Source organism: Syngnathoides biaculeatus, chromosome 3 (genome assembly GCF_019802595.1).
Source record: "Syngnathoides biaculeatus isolate LvHL_M chromosome 3, ASM1980259v1, whole genome shotgun sequence".
NCBI lineage: Eukaryota > Metazoa > Chordata > Actinopteri > Syngnathiformes > Syngnathidae > Syngnathoides > Syngnathoides biaculeatus.
The window spans coordinates 970,136-988,047 of NC_084642.1; the positions used below are offsets into that span (position 1 = coordinate 970,136).

The window sequence follows — 17,912 nt, forward strand, 5'->3', positions numbered from 1 at the left end:
TCCCCGTTTGCCAATTCCAAAGTGGGCGTGAGCGTACCGGTGCTGACCCCGCCCGTGAAAAGTTCCCAAGTCCCCGTTTGCCAATTCCAAAGTGGGCGTGAGGGTACCGGTGCTGACGCCGCCCGTGAAAAGTTCCCAAGTCCCCGTTTGCCAATTCCAAAGTGGGCGTGAGCGTACCGGTGCTGACCCCGCCCGTGAAAAGTTCCCAAGTCCCCGTTTGCCAATTCCAAAGTGGGCGTGAGCGTACCGGTGCTGACGCCGCCCGTGAAAAGTTCCCAAGTCCCCGTTTGCCAATTCCAAAGTGGGCGTGAGCGTACCGGTGCTGACGCTGCCCGTGAAAAGTTCCCAAGTCCCCGTTTGCCAATTCCAAAGTGGGCGTGAGCGTACCGGTGCTGACGCCGCCCGTGAAAAGTTCCCAAGTCCCCGTTTGCCAATTCCAAAGTGGGCGTGAGCGTACCGGTGCTGACGCCGCCCGTGAAAAGTTCCCAAGTCCCCGTTTGCCAATTCCAAAGTGGGCGTGAGCGTACCGGTGCTGACCCCGCCCGTGAAAAGTTCCCAAGTCCCCGTTTGCCAATTCCAAAGTGGGCGTGAGGGTACCGGTGCTGACGCCGCCCGTGAAAAGTTCCCAAGTCCCCGTTTGCCAATTCCAAAGTGGGCGTGAGCGTACCGGTGCTGACGCCGCCCGTGAAAAGTTCCCAAGTCCCCGTTTGCCAATTCCAAAGTGGGCGTGAGCGTACCGGTGCTGACCCCGCCCGTGAAAAGTTCCCAAGTCCCCGTTTGCCAATTCCAAAGTGGGCGTGAGCGTACCGGTGCTGACGCCGCCCGTGAAAAGTTCCCAAGTCCCCGTTTGCCAGTTCCAAAGTGGGCGTGAGCGTACCGGTGCTGACCCCGCCCGTGAAAAGTTCCCAAGTCCCCGTTTGCCAATTCCAAAGTGGGCGTGAGCGTACCGGTGCTGACGCCGCCCGTGAAAAGTTCCCAAGTCCCCGTTTGCCAATTCCAAAGTGGGCGTGAGCGTACCGGTGCTGACCCCGCCCGTGAAAAGTTCCCAAGTCCCCGTTTGCCAATTCCAAAGTGGGCGTGAGCGTACCGGTGCTGACCCCGCCCGTGAAAAGTTCCCAAGTCCCCGTTTGCCAATTCCAAAGTGGGCGTGAGCGTACCGGTGCTGACGCCGCCCGTGAAAAGTTCCCAAGTCTCCGTTTGCCAATTCCAAAGTGGGCGTGAGCGTACCGGTGCTGACGCCGCCCGTGAAAAGTTCCCAAGTCCCCGTTTGCCAATTCCAAAGTGGGCGTGAGCGTACCGGTGCTGACCCCGCCCGTGAAAAGTTCCCAAGTCCCCGTTTGCCAATTCCAAAGTGGGCGTGAGCGTACCGGTGCTGACGCCGCCCGTGAAAAGTTCCCAAGTCCCCGTTTGCCAATTCCAAAGTGGGCGTGAGCGTACCGGTGCTGACGCCGCCCGTGAAAAGTTCCCAAGTCCCCGTTTGCCAATTCCAAAGTGGGCGTGAGCGTACCGGTGCTGACGCCGCCCGTGAAAAGTTCCCAAGTCCCCGTTTGCCAATTCCAAAGTGGGCGTGAGCGTACCGGTGCTGACGCCGCCCGTGAAGATCCACGCCCCGGTGGTGACGGCGGCTTTGATGAGGCCTCGGCCGAAGACCTGCCGCAGTTTCGGGGGCAGCTCGAAGTTCCGCAGGCCGCCGTGGACCGAGATGAGCAGCGCGGGGAGCTCCAGCGACCATTCCTTCACCATCAGCTGGAGCAGGGCGTCCGGCTTCGAGTCGAAAGACACGCGGATGTACTGCGGGGAAGCCCAAGGGACCAATACGAATGATTTGTGGCCTCGTAACCACGTATACAGTACAGTACACAACAAATGAATGGATAACTTACAATACTACGTTTGACTTCTTTGCAAAATGCTATCTGAACGTTGTTACAAGATGCGACGGGCACACGTAAAGTCATGTGGAAGGCCAGACCTGGCCCCCGGGCCACGGGTTTGGCACCCGTCCTTTGACCTCAGGTGCTATTCCCGACCGGGTGGCCTAAACTCAAATTCAGGTGGGGACTATTCTTCCGTACCATGGCCTTGTTGACGTGCCCGCCCTCCTGGAACTCAATGACGCCGTACGCGTCGGTGGGCGCGGCCCGGGTGTGTTTGAGGGGGGTCCAGCGCTCCGGGGGACCGTCCCCCCGCCCCTCCTCCTCCTGACCGCCGGGCGCCGGGACCGCCGAGTGCTGGGCCACCGGCTGGCCGCAGCTGCACCTGCGATGAGAGGAGAAGACCGCATCGTGAGGTCGCGCCATTTCTTCGGCGACCAATCCTAACTGGGAAGAACGGTCGGCGTGGGGGGGGGGGGGGTGCTATACGGTAGCATCGTTTTGATTGGCACCAAGTCCGGATATTTATAGTGAACAAGGAGTTAGACAAAACTGTTCATTTACATATAGAAAAGAAAAGAGTTTTACTGTTATTTGCTGATTTTTGTTTTTTTTTTCTTCAATGGGTTCTTCTACCGAGTGCCCGCCCCCCCCCCCCCCCCCAATTCATTTTCAGCACTATCGACGCACATTCATCGATAAAAACGCTGGCCGTGTTTCTGGAATGAGCAAAATACCTTTTAAAGGTGCTTGAAACAAATTTAGCCTTTTTTTTTTTTTTTTTTTTTAGGTTGACGTTTGATTGATTTGTGTCTTTATTTCATTTGTACAAATATCTGCTGGCCTGCAGTTTTTTTTTCTCTTTTGTCCTCCATCGTTGCCCCCCAGAGAACGCGTGGCAATCATTTGAAGAGGTGCAAAAATCTCTTGGAAAATGTCACTTTCCTGACTTTTTTACGTAAGCATATTTATGAGCGTGTACGTCTGTGATTTTATTTGTGTAAGTAAGGGATTACTTTCAGGACTTTCCAGTTCCGCTATCTGTCCCGCCCCCCCCAAAAAAAAAAATAAAAATAAAAAAGGACGCGGGGGGGGGGCTTTGTGACGCGTCGGGCACCTGCTGGCGTCTTTTCCCGTGATGACGTGCACACATTCCCTCTTCTGGAAGGTTTTCTCGATCCAAGCTCTCTGCAGCTGAAACACATCACACGAGATGACTTTTGACCTCCCCCTCGGCCCCGCCCCCAATTTTGATTCAAGCTCTCTGCAGCTGAAACACATCACACGAGATGACTTTTGACCTCCCCTCGGCCCCGCCCCCAATTGTGGCATTCACACACCACTTTTATTTTTTTACTTGACTTTTTACCAACCTATAGTTGGACAGTTTTTTTCCGGTTCCCCCTCCCGCACTGACACATTGCAACATAAAAGAAAGACAATAACATTCAGATAAAACAGAAATATCTGTAAAAAAACAAGTGAAACAACTACTAAAGTATTGCAAAACTGTCACGTGTTCTTCCTGATTCATGTTGAGTCTTTATTGAGGACACCCAAAAAGATTTGATGCATTCGCCAGTTTTCTAATCAATTGGCCCATTGATAAGATTTTATACTGCCAATTAACGAAATCAGTCGATAAAAAAAACCCACAAATCCACATCAGTGCGATCTTAAGAAATAAGCAGCGCCAAACGTTTCTTTTTGTCACACTACATTTCTGACAGTCAATTTTTTTGTATTATTTTTGGAAGTGAATTCCTTCCCATTTTTCTTACGGAATCCAAATCAAAAACACATCAAGAAGCAGACTGCCCTGTAATACTTCAAATACAAGTTGTTATTTCTAACAGCGAAGGTTTTTTTTGATATTGTATTCTTCAATATATATTTGTGTACGCTTTTCAATTCATTTTGTCATCATCGCATTTCCGCCAGCGGATGTTGCCGCCGCGTCAACAACGACTGAAATTGAAATTTTGCGTCTGCCGCGTGCGGCGGGGCAAAAGCGTGCACGCGCGCACTCGTGCGTCAACAAATCTGACTAATTATCGCGAGAGCGCAGCTTTCCATTTCTTGATGGTTGCAATCCGCTTACACAATCATCGTAAAAATAAAAAAAAAAAAAAAAAAAAAAACAACAACATGACTAATCCCGCTGGGCTTTGAAGTGGTTTCATTGTGCACTCTGCATAATGGCGGATTAGCCGCAAGGGCCACAACGGAATTTAAGCCTCGTTTTCCATCGTCCTCGCTTTTTGCTGCGTAGCAGCACTCCGTGAAGTACACGCTCCGCATATTCCTGCGCGGACGTGAAAGTCATTCCAAACACTTAGCTCGTGTCACATCATTTGTTTTGTTTTTGTTACTTTGAGCCCACGATGAAACTCCCCCTCGGAAGGAAGCCTCGAGCGCTCTCAAAAGACGAACAAAGACCTCAAGTTGTCTCGGGAAACAGGAGGACTGGTCTCCCGAGACCTTCAAATTGTCCCCAGGTCCTTCCTCTCCTGATTGTCTGCAAGTTGTCACCCAAATATTTGAAGTACCGCATTTCCACGCTTGTCTCCGAGAGCATGAAGTTGTCTCCGAGGACTTGGAATTGTCTCGGAGTTTTGTGTCCCTGAAGACTTTGAAGTTGTCTCCGGAGACGAACCCACGATTTGGAGTCGGCTCCGTGGCAAAGCGCTTCAAGCGGCTCCTGAGCTGAACTTCAGCGGCGCGACCTCCGGTCCGAGGACTTCCGGTCGCCTTTGAGCCACTCGCGTCCTCGGACCGGAAGCGTTGCGCCCACAGACGCCTCCGCTACTATTCCAGTCCGGTCGCGTCTACTACCAGGTGCGCACTAGCGAGTATCATCACCCGACGTGCCGGTGGACGGAAACATGGAGCGCGCAGCATCCACGTGAGAACGCTCGACTCACCCTCTGCGATCCAGACGAGGGGCTGCGTTTGACGGACGAGCGCTTGAAGGAGCCGTCGGTCCCTCGCCTCCCTCCGCCGTCCATCGCCACGCGTTCAGGCGTCCCTCGGCTTCCTTCCCCGTTTCGCCGCTCGGGTAATCGGGATTAGTCGTCTCTAATGCACGGCGGAGATTTCGTAAATGCTGATTGCAGGGAAATCCACTTTCCGAGCTCAAAAAGCCCGACAAAGACGCGCCGCCGCCGTCGCCTCCTCTCGGCTCATCAAACGCAATTCCGGTATTTGTGAATCGTCCAGACCGAGTCGAAAAGCCAAATCGCTTCGGCTTCGTCCGCCAGATGCGGCTTCAGGTCCGACACGTACGAGTGACTGTGAGTCTCACCAGCAACATTCTTTGGAGCTCCGGGTGCCGCTTTTGGCTTACTCGTGTGGACTGCGGCGAAGAGGACTTTGTCAAAGTCACCCTGCTGAAAATGAACTTGGAGTCTAACTCCTTCCATTACTTTTAGAGGCAATCTAAATGATTACATGCGATGACGTCATTTGTGCGGCACGGCGGCGGCGGGGTGTCAAACTCGCATTCGGGTTGCGGTTTCTCTCAGGGGGGACGTTATGACTGCGAAGCCATACAAAAAAAAAAAAAATCTTTAACCACCTCATCATATTTACACACAGAATTTATGAACTTGTTTTGGACTCGGAAATCAAGGTAAAGGTTTTTAAACCGTGGTTCATGTTTGGTTGTAATAATATTTACGATATGTGACAATTTCAAAATTGGCTTCAGATTTACACAAGAATCATGAACGTTGACCATAAGCACTGATAATAATTCAATCAAAACTCAGAGAAGATACTTCTCCCCCACTTACTGTCCGACATACAGACTTGTGTTTGTTGATGTTGTGCACATTTTTAGTTGTCCGTGCGCTCTTCCGCGAGTCTTAATCCAACGTAGACACTTCGTCGACTGTGTTTGAGGCTTTGGAAAATGCATCATCCCAGCAGGATATCTTTCGTCAGAACTGCACATTCCACAAGCGCGTCAGAGGACCGTTTTCTTCCTGACGTGAACTTTTCCAAGCGCGTGCTACTGACAACCGGCATTGCTTGTGGGACAACATGGCGGCAGGGGCGTGTCAAGACAATGCGGCTTTCTGATTGGCTATTATTGACAGGTCGGAAAGGTCCATTAGCTTTCTGGTGCCACGATCAACCAATGAATTAGGTAAAGGATGGTGGTGGTGGTGGTGGGGGGGGGGGGGGGCGCACCATTGATAAATTCCAAGTGCTGCGATGGGAAGAAAAAGTTTCGTCAGTGAGGATGAAAAGTTGCAGCCGTCCATCTTCCTCATCAATAAACTCCTTCTTTTTCTTTGATTCTTTTGAAGAAGTGAGTAGAGAGCAGGATTTCCCTTATTTCAATACTGCCCATTTATTTTTCAGCATACACAAATTCATTCGGGGGGTTAGAAGGGATGCACGGAATTGGCATTCATTTCAACGAATGACTCACAAACGAGCCGAGGTTCTGCCAATAAATAAAAAAAAAAGCCGATATTTCATTCTGAGCATGATTATAATGTGACTTTCACTTTTTGAACGTAATGACGCGTTGAGTGTCTGCTAGGATGAAGGGCAAAGTTTACAAAACAGCGGTGAGGCCGGCCATGATGTACGGATTAGAGACGAGAGGTGGCACTGAAGAAACAACAGGAAGCTGAACTGGAGGTGGCAGAAATGAAGATGTTGAGGTTCTCGCTCGGAGTGACCAGGTTGGATAGGATTAGAAATGAGCTCATTCGAGGGACAGCCAAAGCTGGATGTTTTGGAGACAAGATTCGAGAGAGCAGACTTCGATGGTTTGGACATGTTCAGAGGCGAGAGAGTGAATGTATTGGTAGAAGGATGCTGAGGATGGAGCTCCCGGGCAAAAGGGCGAGAGGAAGACCAAAGAGAAGGTTTATGGATGTGGTGAGGGAAGACATGAGGGCAGTTGGGGTTAGAGAGGAAGATGCAGGAGATAGGCTAAGATGGCAAAAGATGACACGCTGTGGCGACCTTTAACGGGACAAGCCGAAAGGAAAAGAAGAAGAAGAAGAAGAACGTAATGACGCGTTGAACGGTGAGTAAAAAGCTAAGCATCCAAACGCATCTGGGCGGCGGCGGCGGCAACGCGCGGGCGTTTCTGGAGCTGGTACTTTGCCGGCACAGGTGACGGCCGAAGGGCTTCTCGCCCGTTGTGCGTCCTCATGTGGGTCACCGAGCTGCTCTTCAGAGAGGAGGTGTGAGCGCGCACGGGGCAGGAAAAGGCTTTCTCGCCAGTGGCTCCGCAAATGCGTCTTCCGGCCGGAGGTCGCGTCGCGCGCCGCCGGGCACGGGAAGGGTTTCTCGCCCGAGCGGGCGCGGGCGGGCGCCGAAAGCTCACGTGGCACAGCTGGCAGCCGAAGCGGGGAAAAGGCTTGAAGCTCATCAGGTTCTCCCCTGCGTCGCTTCAACTTCTTGCGCCGGGAAAAAACAAAAAAACTTTTCTGCCATTGAGAACATTTCAAGACTTTGTCGTCACCTTTGGCCTCTTCTTCTTCTTCTTCTTCTTCTTCTTCTTTGTCGTCATTGTCGCTTTTGGTGCCACGTTCCCCTCCGGCTGTGAGCTTCTTCCTCGTCATCTTCCTCAGTCTTGACGACGACGACGCCGGGGTGGGGCGTCCCCTTTACGGACGTCTGCAGGACGACGCAGAGGAGACGTGGAGGAAAAGTTGCACGTCATTTACAACAGCGGTGTCAAAAATATGGACGGCGGGCCAAAAAAAAAAAACAACAACAACAACAACAACAAAAACTGGCCCGCGAGGGTTGAATTTGAAAGAGAGAAATGGCGCAGGAGGGCAGTCGGGATAATTTTGAGAATTATAAACAGCTCTCAAACAAAAACACTGAATTCCAATAATCCTGTGGCGTTACACATTGATTCCATTTTAAAGTGGATCACCGTTTGCGACCCGGCATCGAGAGCTCGTGCGCGTGACGTCGCCGTATTGGCGGTCAAAAAGAGCTCCTCGGCAGAGCGGGAGTCGTCCGACCTGAGCGGCTGTGTCAGAATGCCCGAGACCCGCTGTGCTCTTGCTTGTCGCGATAGACAAAGAGACCATTCTTTAGAACAGCAGCAGAAAAGACCAGAAATGATCCGATGGATTTTGGTAACTAAACGTGGTGGATGGTGCCCAACCAAATACACGCGACTGTGTTGCCATGGCTTCATTTCAGCTAGGAATTATCCTTCTCAATCTCAAATGACCAAAAAGTATTTAGAATGCCAAACTGACTCATTTGAGAAAAAAAAAATAATCTGTCACAGACACGGACGGAGGTAAGCGTGTGGGAGCAATACGCTTCCGTGTATGGAGGCAATTTTTTTTCAGTCATTGTTCATGAATGCCAGTTTGTGTGAAACCAGGCGTCACTTATTTAAATATTGGTATTTGTAATGAAAAAAATCAAAGCGGCTCCCCCCCCCGAGTGCCGGGAACCCACCGGGCGGCGCGCTCGAATTGAGAAGAGCGTCGAGGACTCGTCGCTGTCGTCGGTTCTCCTTCTCTTGTTGTGTAAAGTTCGTCCTCAGTGCTCGCTGACGGTTTTCTCCAGCAGCGCGAGGATCTCCTCCAGGGCCGCGCCCCGCAGCATGCCCACCGTGCACATTTTCACCTGACGCACTCCCGCCGGTTGCCTTTGTGGGCGACTTCCGCCTTTCCTCGTTAGCCGCTAACAGCTCGGATGCTAGCGAACACGAGCGGGCCACCGTAAAACCCGAGCGACTCTTCTGGAACGTGACGCCAGCGTGTTTAAAATAGCAAATCCGACCGTGGCAAGAAGAAAATGTGCCGAATTTGGAGTTTATTGTCCTGTCGCAAACAAGTCGGAGCCTTTGCGTTGAGTGACGTCACTGACCTCAACCGAAGGAAGCGAACTTTCGGGAACTTTTTGTCAAGTGCGCACACACGAAAAGGAGGCTCGTCGATGACCGTAATAAAAAAAAAAATTAATAATAAGAAGAATAAAAATGAGTTGATCTGATGTGCGTCTGCGCGGACATTGAAAAAACAAAAGGCTGCCTCAGGATCTCGTGTTTACGGTTCCGAATCGACTGACGGTCCAATTCTTTCCAAAAATTGTCGCGTACCGATTGTGCCTCGTCACAACAGCGACGGGGCAAATTCCGACGGGCCGCGACCTCCCCAACATGGCCGTCGCGCAGGCACGTCTGCCGCCGCAAAACCAAAAGCAACCGCTACTTTGCCGCCGTGTCAAAGTCGAGGCCCGCGGCCCAGTTCCGGGCTTCTGCATCTGTTCAGATGTCTCGCGGCAACTCCAACCTCTGAAAATCTTGCAACCAGGCCCGACTGGTTGACCCGCGTCGAGAAATTAGAGATCATCTGCGGAGCTCAGCCGGTTTCTGTGTTCCTTGCAGCAGTTCAGCCTCTGAGCTCTTCAGGCAGTTCCTTTGCCCTGCTGATTCTCTCCGGGAGCTGTCAGGTCTTCCGTAGACGCTTCTCTCGTCGAGTCCGATCCGTACAACCGAACGCAAAGAAACCTAAGAAGTGGTTGGAGCATCCTCGGCAGGAACCAACCGACGACGAGCTTTATGTGTGTTTGACATCTCTGTGCAGAATGTTTGTCCCACTTTTCCTTCCTTGCGCAATTTAGCGAAAATGGAGAAGTTTTGAGCACAAGCAGCCGGATGCATTTTTTTTTGGGGGGGGGGGGGGATTTCCTTTTTGCGTCTGAACTTTGACCTGGCGACTCCAAATCATTTCTTTCTTTCTTGTTTGTTTCGGATCGTTATCCCGCCGCGGAAATCCAACGCGCTTCAGCGTGAGGCGACAAAGCGATGGCCGAACATTCTCCTTTACGATTTTCCGTCGAAGGGCGGTTCCGTCCCGGTTCCGTCAGTCGTCCGAGTCCCGAAGACCGTCACGTTACTGCCACCGCGTTGGACCGTTGCTACGAGGTTCTTTTTGTCCCGAAACCCTGCGCTACATTTACGGCAGATGAAACGAGACCGGAAAGTCCGACTCGCAATGCGTCCCCACGAGTCTTGGAAATCATTCTGCTGTTTTTGTTGCAAAAGTGAGATCACTTCAGGTTTACGTTCCTTTGGATCAGGAGCGGTTTTGGTCTTGAAACTCTGCCACGGCTGCCATGTTTGCCATGCAGTCTCTTCTCTGACTGTTTTGTCATGAACTCTGACTGATGCAAGGGCGGCCTGGAGTTCTTTCCAAGTTGTCCTGAATCCTTTGTTGTGGCCTCCGGGATGAGTCACTGCTGTTTTCTCGAGGTAACCTTTGTAAGCCGGCCACTCCCGGGCGGCTTTACCGCTGTTCCGTGCTTTCTCGATGCGAGGCTAATGGCTCTCCCTGTGCTTTGCTGGAATCCCAAAGCTTCGGCCTTGGCTTTTCCAAACCTTTCCAGGCCGATAGAAGTCCATGACTTTATTTCTCGGCGGTTCTGGGATCGCTTTGGGTTGCAGCGCTTTACAGGCCTTTTGCCCAACTTGAGTCTGGAGATAATCAGTCTTGCTTGTGGTCAGTCAAAATGAACCAATAATTGAGATTAGCCATAAGTGACCCCTCCGTACAGGGCACTTAACCGCGCCCCCTGAAGTGACGTCACGTCACGCCAGGTGCGCTGACGTAAGACAAACAATTCGTAAAAAATGGCAAATACAATACAATACATCCTGAACTGAGACAGACTCCAGGCTTCCGATTTCATTCAAATCAACGACATATTATCGATTCTAAATACAATACATTCTGAACTGAGAGAGATGCCAGGCTTCTGATTTCATTCAATCGTTTACACGTAGCAATGTTATGCTAGCGGAGAACGTCTCATTCATTTATACGAGACGTGGATTAAAAATCAAATTTAGGGCATATCTTCGTGCAAACACAGTCTGGTTAAGCTTCTGGCCGCGAGCCGGCAAGAAAGCGACACGTTTGTGCAGTTCGATCATCGCTAAATATCGCTCAACAAAGAATAAGTGTGTCAATCGATCACACGTAGCGGCGTTATGCTAGCGGAGAACGTCTCATTCATTTATACGAGACGTGTATTGAAAATCAAATATAGGGCATACCTTGGTGCAAACATATGTGTTCCGGTTGATATTAGATGGATTCAGTTGATGATGCGGTCTTTGATCCATCGAAGGCATTTTTCGTACCGGGTCTTCGGTTTTGGAAAGGGTACGAATCGAAGTCCCACCGACTCGCCTTTCGGGATACCCGTCGTCACTATTACAAAGTCCGTGACTACACCTCTTAACCATATTTTTTGTGAAATAACCCAAATACGCGATAAAACGCTAACTAAACCCGTACTGGACCGTGCAGTGTTGTCTGAGAAAATGGCGGGAGCAAAAACGCGCCTCCGATTGGTCAGTGACGCGGATTGCGCAATATCCACGGAGGGGTCAATTATTGGTAACTTTTCATTGTTTTTTTTTTTCCTTAAGAAATGAAATTACCACTTAAAAGCATCCTGTTGAGTTGACTTTTGTCTGGTGTTCGTAGACATTGAAATGGCACAAATTTGAGAAGGGGACAAATACTGACATTTGCAAAGCCATCTTCCGAACGCTGCCGGCGAGCGGACCGCCGATCGAGTCGAGTTTTTCCACGCGGCCGCGTTCCACTGCCCTCGAGGACAATAGAGTTGGTCGCGGGAGCATCAAGAATGTGTTTTGTTCCCCGAGCAGACGTGTTTGTCGAGCTGGAACTTATACGTGAACTTTTCCCGGCAGCCGTGGCAAGCGAAGGGTTTCTCTCCCGTGTGCTGCCTGGTGTGGATGAGCAGACTGTTTTTCCTGGTGAACCTTTTGGCACAAACCAGGCAAGCGAAGGGTTTCTCGCCGCTGTGCGTCCTGCCGTGGGCCAACAGGTTGCCCCTCTGGGCGAAGCTTTCCCCGCAAACGTCGCAGGGAAACGGCTTCTCGTGCGTGTGCGTCCGGTTGTGCGACATCAAGCTGCTCTTTTCGGCAAAGGCTTGGCCGCAGGACGAGCACGCAAAGGGTTTCTCGCCCGTGTGAGTTCGGGTGTGCTTCACTAAGGTGCTTTTTTGGGAGAAGGTTTGACCGCACACAGAGCAAATGAAAGGTTTTTCCCCCGTGTGTGTCTGGGCGTGTCTGGCCAGAGATGTCTGTGAGCTGAAACTGCTATTGCACGCGGAACACGCAAACGGTTTCTCTCCCGTGTGTGTCCGCACGTGTGTTTTCAAGCTTCTCTTCGCGTTGAACCTTTTGGCGCACACGGAGCAGGAGAACGGTTTCTCATCGGAGTGCGTCTTCACGTGTCGGATTAGAGTCGTTTGGTAGCTGAAGCTCATGTCGCACACGGTGCATGAGAAAGGTTTCTCACCAGTGTGCGTCCTGGTGTGTTCTTTCAAGGTGATCTTCCTGGAGAAAGTCTTCCCGCAGACGGAGCAGGAGAAGGGTCTCTCCCCCGTGTGCGTTCTCAGGTGATGGACCAACGCCGAGCGGAGGCTGTAACTGGCGCCGCACTGGGAACATGAGAACGGTTTTTCGCCCGTGTGGGTCCTGGTGTGCGACACCATTTGGCCCCTTTGGGCGAATCGTTCGCCACAAAACGAACACGTGTGAGGTTTCTCTCCCGTGTGTGTCCTCAGGTGCTGGTTTAGCGTGGATCTGGTATTGAATTTGCCGTCGCACATGGAGCAGGAGAAAGGCTTCTCGCCGGTATGCGTTCTCATGTGCGCGACCATGTGCGCTTTGCGGCGGAATCCTCGACCGCAAAAGGAGCACGCGAAGGTTTTGCCCCCCGTGTGACTCCTCAGGTGCGCCGTTAAGTTCCTCTTGTAGCCAAAGGTTTTGTCGCACTGAGAACATTTGAAGAGTTGATCGCCTTTGGAGTGCTCTTCGCCGCCAGGAGCGACTTCGCACGGCCTCCTCCGAGCGCCTTCATCTTCTTCGTCATCTTCGCTCTTCACGATGACACAAATCACCTCCTGGTTGATGTCCACGTCCTGCTCTTCTTCTTTGACGAAGGGCGGCTCCTCGTCTTCATCTTTCCAGTGACGGGGGACGTCGTCTGCGGGACAATCGAGACAAACGCGCGTCACGTCACATCATCACACAAACGTGACTTTTGTGCTCCTCCAAAATGAGACCAACATCAATCGTTTCAAAGATCCCCCGCGCCCCTCGTGAGGATAAGCGGCTCAGAAAATGGACAGATGAGGAACAACGGCTTCATTCTCCGTGCTCACGTCAGCGCAGGACTCGTTTCACTTCATCCAGCATCTTCACAAGGGTTCTGGGGTTGAGTCTCAGATTTGGGACCAAGATTATTGTTTAAACAATTGAATTAAAATTAAATGTTTCCATGATTTGAAACATTCTTCAGATCCACAACGAGTGGATATCAGAGAAAATGTTGCGTGTGTATTTGTCATGATTTGCCGTGAGTAAATCTCAATTTTTGGGAGGTGCGTTTGTGGCTCGGTGAGCACGAATTTATTTTGGGTACAGAGCAGTAACACTGCCGCCTAGCGGATGGAGGGAGCACCTTCCCACGCGTGTCAGTCTCAAAAGTGCGTGACGTTTGTCTCCAAAATAAAGGCTCTTTCAAAAATCGAAACGAGCGCAATAATCATAATCATAATAATGTGAAACAACCTGCTGGGCGCGGGTCCATGTGCGCGTCCAGTAGTCGACGTCGTCGTCCGCCGCTGCGGTTCTTCCTTGCTCAAGACGGCAAAGCCTTTTTTCCCACGCAACGACAAAGAAGACTTTGCAGTCGCGGCGGTCGGCTTAGCGTAGCTTAGCTCGCCTCGCCTCGCTAACCTGCGACGCATTTGACGAGCTAAACTGGCCCAAAGTGGCTTCCAACGCGCCACATTCGCGCGGAATTTGGGAGGCCGCCGTGCGACGTTATCGTGAAAGTCAAAAGCGCGACAACGAGAAGAACCAAAGCACGACAGATCGGCGGAGTGAGCCGAAGGATCGTCGCGCTAGTGATGACGACACCACGACGCGAGAGTCGTCGCGTTTGCAGCGACGTAGCTAAATGTGACTTGTTTTTTTTTTTTTTTTGTCTTTTATCTTTTATTTAAAAGAGTCACACAGTGTACTCGAGAGTTCCTTTCCATTCCGCATTGAACTTCATGCTATACTTTTCAAGAAGGGTAAAAATTGCGTGGCGTACTTGGATTTCTTCTTCTTCTTCTTTCTTTCAGATGACTTTTGAATGCCTTTTGTGTGTTTTTGTTGCTGGTGATGACACCGAGTGGCTCCTTCAGATACGAGATGTGCGCGTTGGGCACACCACGTCGTACAGTTTGTTGGATTTGTACTTCTTTTTTTTTTTTTTTTTTCATGCCGTGCTGCTGTCTGACATCAGGTCAGCCTCCAAAATGACAAACGCGTCTCTTTGTCTGCCGTATAATCTTTTTCACCAGATGGATCAAGTTCCCGTGTTGGCCGAGGGGATGGCAGGACACGGCCGGAACGACCGAGTTCGAGGTTTCAAGATCACGACAAGACCGAAACGCAGAAATTTGCCTCTTCAACGTGCAAGATTACGTCTCTCGCGAAGGTTTATCCACACATCCATCCATTTTTTTTCGCCGCCTATCCTCACAAGGGTGCCGGGAGTGCTGGAGCCCATCCCAGCAGTCAACGGGCAGGAGGCGGGGTACACCCTGGACCGGTCGCCAGCCAATCGCAAGGCACATCGAGACAAACGGTTGCACTCACAGGGGCAATTTGGAGTGGCCGACGAATGTTGCGTGTTTTTGGGGTGTGCGAGGAAAGCGGAGTGCCCACCCGGAGAAAAGCCACGCAGGCACGGGGAGAACATGCGCACTCCACACGGGGGGGATCGAACCCGGGTCCCCAGAACTGTGAACCGGGATCTGTTTGATGATCATTTCATCAACTAATCGTGGCACCGCTTCAATAAAAAAAAAAGAAAAAGAAATCAACAAATCCCAATGGACACACATTTAATGAGCAGACTTTGAACTTTTGCACTTTTGTTTTGCAAAATATAAAACTCATTTCCAATGAAGTTGTGTAGAAGGAAAAGATTTGAAAACTCTTTTCAAGCTGACACACTCCAAAGACCCCAAAAATTTCACGTCGAAAGTGATCAACTTTCTTGATTTTGGCAACTGATTTTTGTGTTGAGCGATGGGCGACATCACCACGCGAGAAGTCTTTGGCAAGTCCATCCGTCGTCCATTTTCCGAGCCGCTTATCCTCTCAAAGCTCGCGGGCCTGGTGGCGCCTATCCCGGCTGGTACACCCGGAACCGGTCGCCGGCCAATCGCAGGGCACATAGTAACAAGCAACCGTTCGCACTCACCCTTCGACACGTCTTTTGGAGATGTGGGAGGGAACCATCGCAGAAGCCCCCGGAGCTGAAATTCTTTTCCAATTCTTGCAACTCAAGTTGCGCAAGGGTCCGTGTCGCCTTCACACACGCGGACCAAAGCACAGTTTTTCACTTTACGTCGGTCCATCGCAGAAGAGAAGTCGGCCGACAGCGTTTCTTTCTATTTGCAAGGTCGAGTTTTTAACTTTTAACGTTTGCAGATGTGGCCGCAAACTGACAAAGGTTTTCTGAAGTGTTGCTGACGCCATTTTTTTTTTTCATGCAGTGCCACCCGAGGGATCGAAGGTCACGGGTTCCATGTTGGGGTTTTTTTTTTTTGGGCCTTGTCGCTCGCATGCAAAGATTTCTCCAGAGTCCGGGAATCTTTTGATGATTTTATGGAGCGTAGATGATGATATCCTGAAAGTCCTTGCAAAAGTGAATGTTGCTGACGAGAGTTGAAGTTTTGGGCAGCATCAGTGATTGGCAGTCTTCTCCGCAGCACACCGGTGGTTGTCCGCCTCCACCGGAGAAGAAAACCTGTGATTGCATCCCTGAGGACAAGTCATGAATTTCTCCACGGCAGCGTGTTTCCTCATGTGCGTCTTCAAGTTGCACTTATGAGCAAAGGTTTGAGCGCACTCAGAGCAGGAAAATGGTTTTTCCCCCGTGTGCGTTCTCATGTGCGCCACCAAAATGGCTTTGGTCGCGTAGCTTTCGTCGCACACAGAACAGTCAAACGGTCTCTCGCCGGTGTGTCTCCTCATGTGTATCTTCAAACTGCACTTGGACGAGTACATTTGCCGGCAAACTGAACAGGGAAAAGGTTTTTCTCCCGTGTGTGTCCTCGTGTGGACCGTCAAAGTGTCCTTCCGGGTGAATCTTTCGCCGCAAATTGAGCAGGTGAAGGGTTTCTCTCCGGTGTGTTTTCGGGTGTGTGCCAACAAAATGGCTTTTGTGGTGAAGCCTTCACCACAGGCTAAGCATTCGAAAGGTTTCTCGCCCGTGTGTCTTCTCGTGTGGGCCTTCAAGTTGCTCTTGGAAGAGAAGGTCTGGTGGCAAACGGCACAGGGAAAAGGTTTTTCTCCCGTGTGCGTCCTCATGTGCTCCATCAGCGTGTGTTTCCGAGGGAATCGTTCGCTGCAAATCGGGCAAGGAAACGGTTTCTCCCCGGTGTGCGTTCTCATGTGTGACTTCAGGTTGCTTTTGGAGGAGAACTTCTGCGAACAATCCGAGCAAGGAAAGGGTTTCTCTCCGGTGTGCGTCATCACGTGTGACTTTAAATGCGTCCTTCGAGTGAATCCCTTGGCGCAAAACGGACACGCAAAAGGTTTCTCTCTGGCCTCGCCGTCCGCTTCCGACTCGCTTCGACTGCGCTGGAGCAGCGAAGACTCCGCTTGGTCGTCGCCTTCAGCCTTCACAATGACACGAATGAGAGGAAGATGGCCGATGTCAGCCTCCCCTTCCTCCCGTTTCCCACGCAGACCTTCAAGACGCTCTCCGAGCCCCTGACTGACGTCCACGTCCTCTTTTTCTTCTTTGATGTGCGGAGACTCTTCTCCCCCGCCTTCCCTTTTGAAGCCACGGGGCCGCTGCGGATTCTCATCTTCCTCCTTAACCGGAGGGGTCTCCGGTTCGGCTTCTTCCTTTTTGATGCGAAGGGGTCTGGCGTCTGCAGGACAAGACAAATGAGGAAAAGGTCACAACGTGCGTGTGTAGCGGGGATGGGCAACTTCGACGACGGGAGGGGCCACAGCTTTTCCTCGGCGCGGCCAGGGTGAGTTTATGCACCCTCCCGTTGTCTTAATGGACCGGACCGGACGATTAGATTGTTGTTGCACGAAAAATACTATGTTGACTTATCATTCGATAAATAAAATGGATTCCACAACTTGTCATTGTCGTGGTGAAAAAAAAAAAGCACAACATTGAATGACAGCTCTCAGCTTCTGACTGGCAACCAACAAGGATGTCGTTTCTAAAATGGCTTATTATTATTATTATTATTATTATTTGAAACCTGTCACGTTCAGCTGCATTGGCTTGCAGAATGCTGGAACTGTCCGCTTTTTGTTCTGAAACAGTTTTGCTGCTAATTTTAGGAATTTGAGTTCATTGAAAACGCAGCCGGGGAAAGACAAAGCGGGCCATGGGACGCAGCATGACAATAGTACGGTGGCCTGGAAGTGGAAAAAAAAAATAAATATTTGAACCCAAGTATGTTACCGGATTTGAAAGTGGGCTGAACGGGGCCCGGAAACTGAAATGACTTTGACACCCGCTGCGACCTGAAGACTTGGGAGAGGACGACGACGACGACGACGACGACGACGACTTGCAGTTTCTGTCCAAGAAGCCTGAAGGATCCTCTGCATTCCTCCCTTACTTCTATTTGCTACTTCTCAAGAGGATTAATGATGAAATAAGTGACAGATTAATCAAACAAACGTGAATTGCAACACTGCGGAATTCAGTCAGTTGGACGCCCGGTCCAAATTCACACTTTGAAACGCCGAATGAGTGTCGAACGATGAGTGATCAAAGTTGACCCCAGCCTAATAAAAAAAAAAATAAATAAAATAAAATACGATGAGCAAACCTGCAGAGTGCGAGTCCATGTTTTGGTCCACGGTTCCCGCCCGAAGTCGCCCTTCGTCGTCCGTTCCGGTTCCGACACGACAGAAGATTCCCCCCCCCCCCCCCCCCCCACACTTTTCGTTTCTCG

General features: G+C 51.0%; 3 protein-coding genes across 10 annotated transcripts in view; all 3 read right to left on the bottom strand.

Moving 5' to 3' along the window:
• Positions 1 to 8,427, bottom strand: part of LOC133497534 (transient receptor potential cation channel subfamily M member 1-like) — a 31,484-nt gene extending 23,057 nt beyond the window's left edge. For 7 of the 8 annotated variants that reach the window (XR_009794062.1, XM_061813486.1, XM_061813490.1 and 4 more), the window contains exons 1-5: positions 8,328 to 8,427; positions 4,799 to 4,952; positions 2,992 to 3,068; positions 2,076 to 2,259; positions 1,578 to 1,791 (exon numbers count right to left, since the gene is read on the bottom strand). Coding sequence is in view for 7 of the 8 variants with exons in the window: in XM_061813486.1 (XP_061669470.1) it covers positions 1,578 to 1,791; positions 2,076 to 2,259; positions 2,992 to 3,068; positions 4,799 to 4,882 (559 nt within the window). In the remaining variant the exon portion in view is untranslated. Of the gene's footprint in view, positions 1 to 1,577; positions 1,792 to 2,075; positions 2,260 to 2,890; positions 2,938 to 2,991; positions 3,069 to 4,798; positions 4,953 to 8,327 lie in introns of those variants that run through there. The other variant, XM_061813491.1, reaches the window with a different exon arrangement.
• Positions 7,371 to 13,828, bottom strand: LOC133497593 (gastrula zinc finger protein XlCGF57.1-like). The gene is made up of 3 exons (XM_061813630.1): positions 13,489 to 13,828; positions 8,328 to 12,901; positions 7,371 to 7,517 (listed from the first exon to the last, which is right to left on the bottom strand). The coding sequence occupies exons 1-2, from the start codon at positions 13,505 to 13,507 to the stop codon at positions 11,526 to 11,528; spliced, it is 1,395 nt and encodes a 464-aa protein (XP_061669614.1). The 5' UTR covers positions 13,508 to 13,828; the 3' UTR covers positions 7,371 to 7,517; positions 8,328 to 11,525.
• Positions 13,829 to 13,984: 156 nt separating this feature from the next.
• LOC133497613 (gastrula zinc finger protein XlCGF52.1-like) lies at positions 13,985 to 17,908 on the bottom strand. The gene is made up of 2 exons (XM_061813655.1): positions 17,787 to 17,908; positions 13,985 to 16,859 (listed from the first exon to the last, which is right to left on the bottom strand). The coding sequence occupies exons 1-2, from the start codon at positions 17,803 to 17,805 to the stop codon at positions 15,664 to 15,666; spliced, it is 1,215 nt and encodes a 404-aa protein (XP_061669639.1). The 5' UTR covers positions 17,806 to 17,908; the 3' UTR covers positions 13,985 to 15,663.
• Between the last annotated feature and the right edge of the window lie 4 nt (positions 17,909 to 17,912).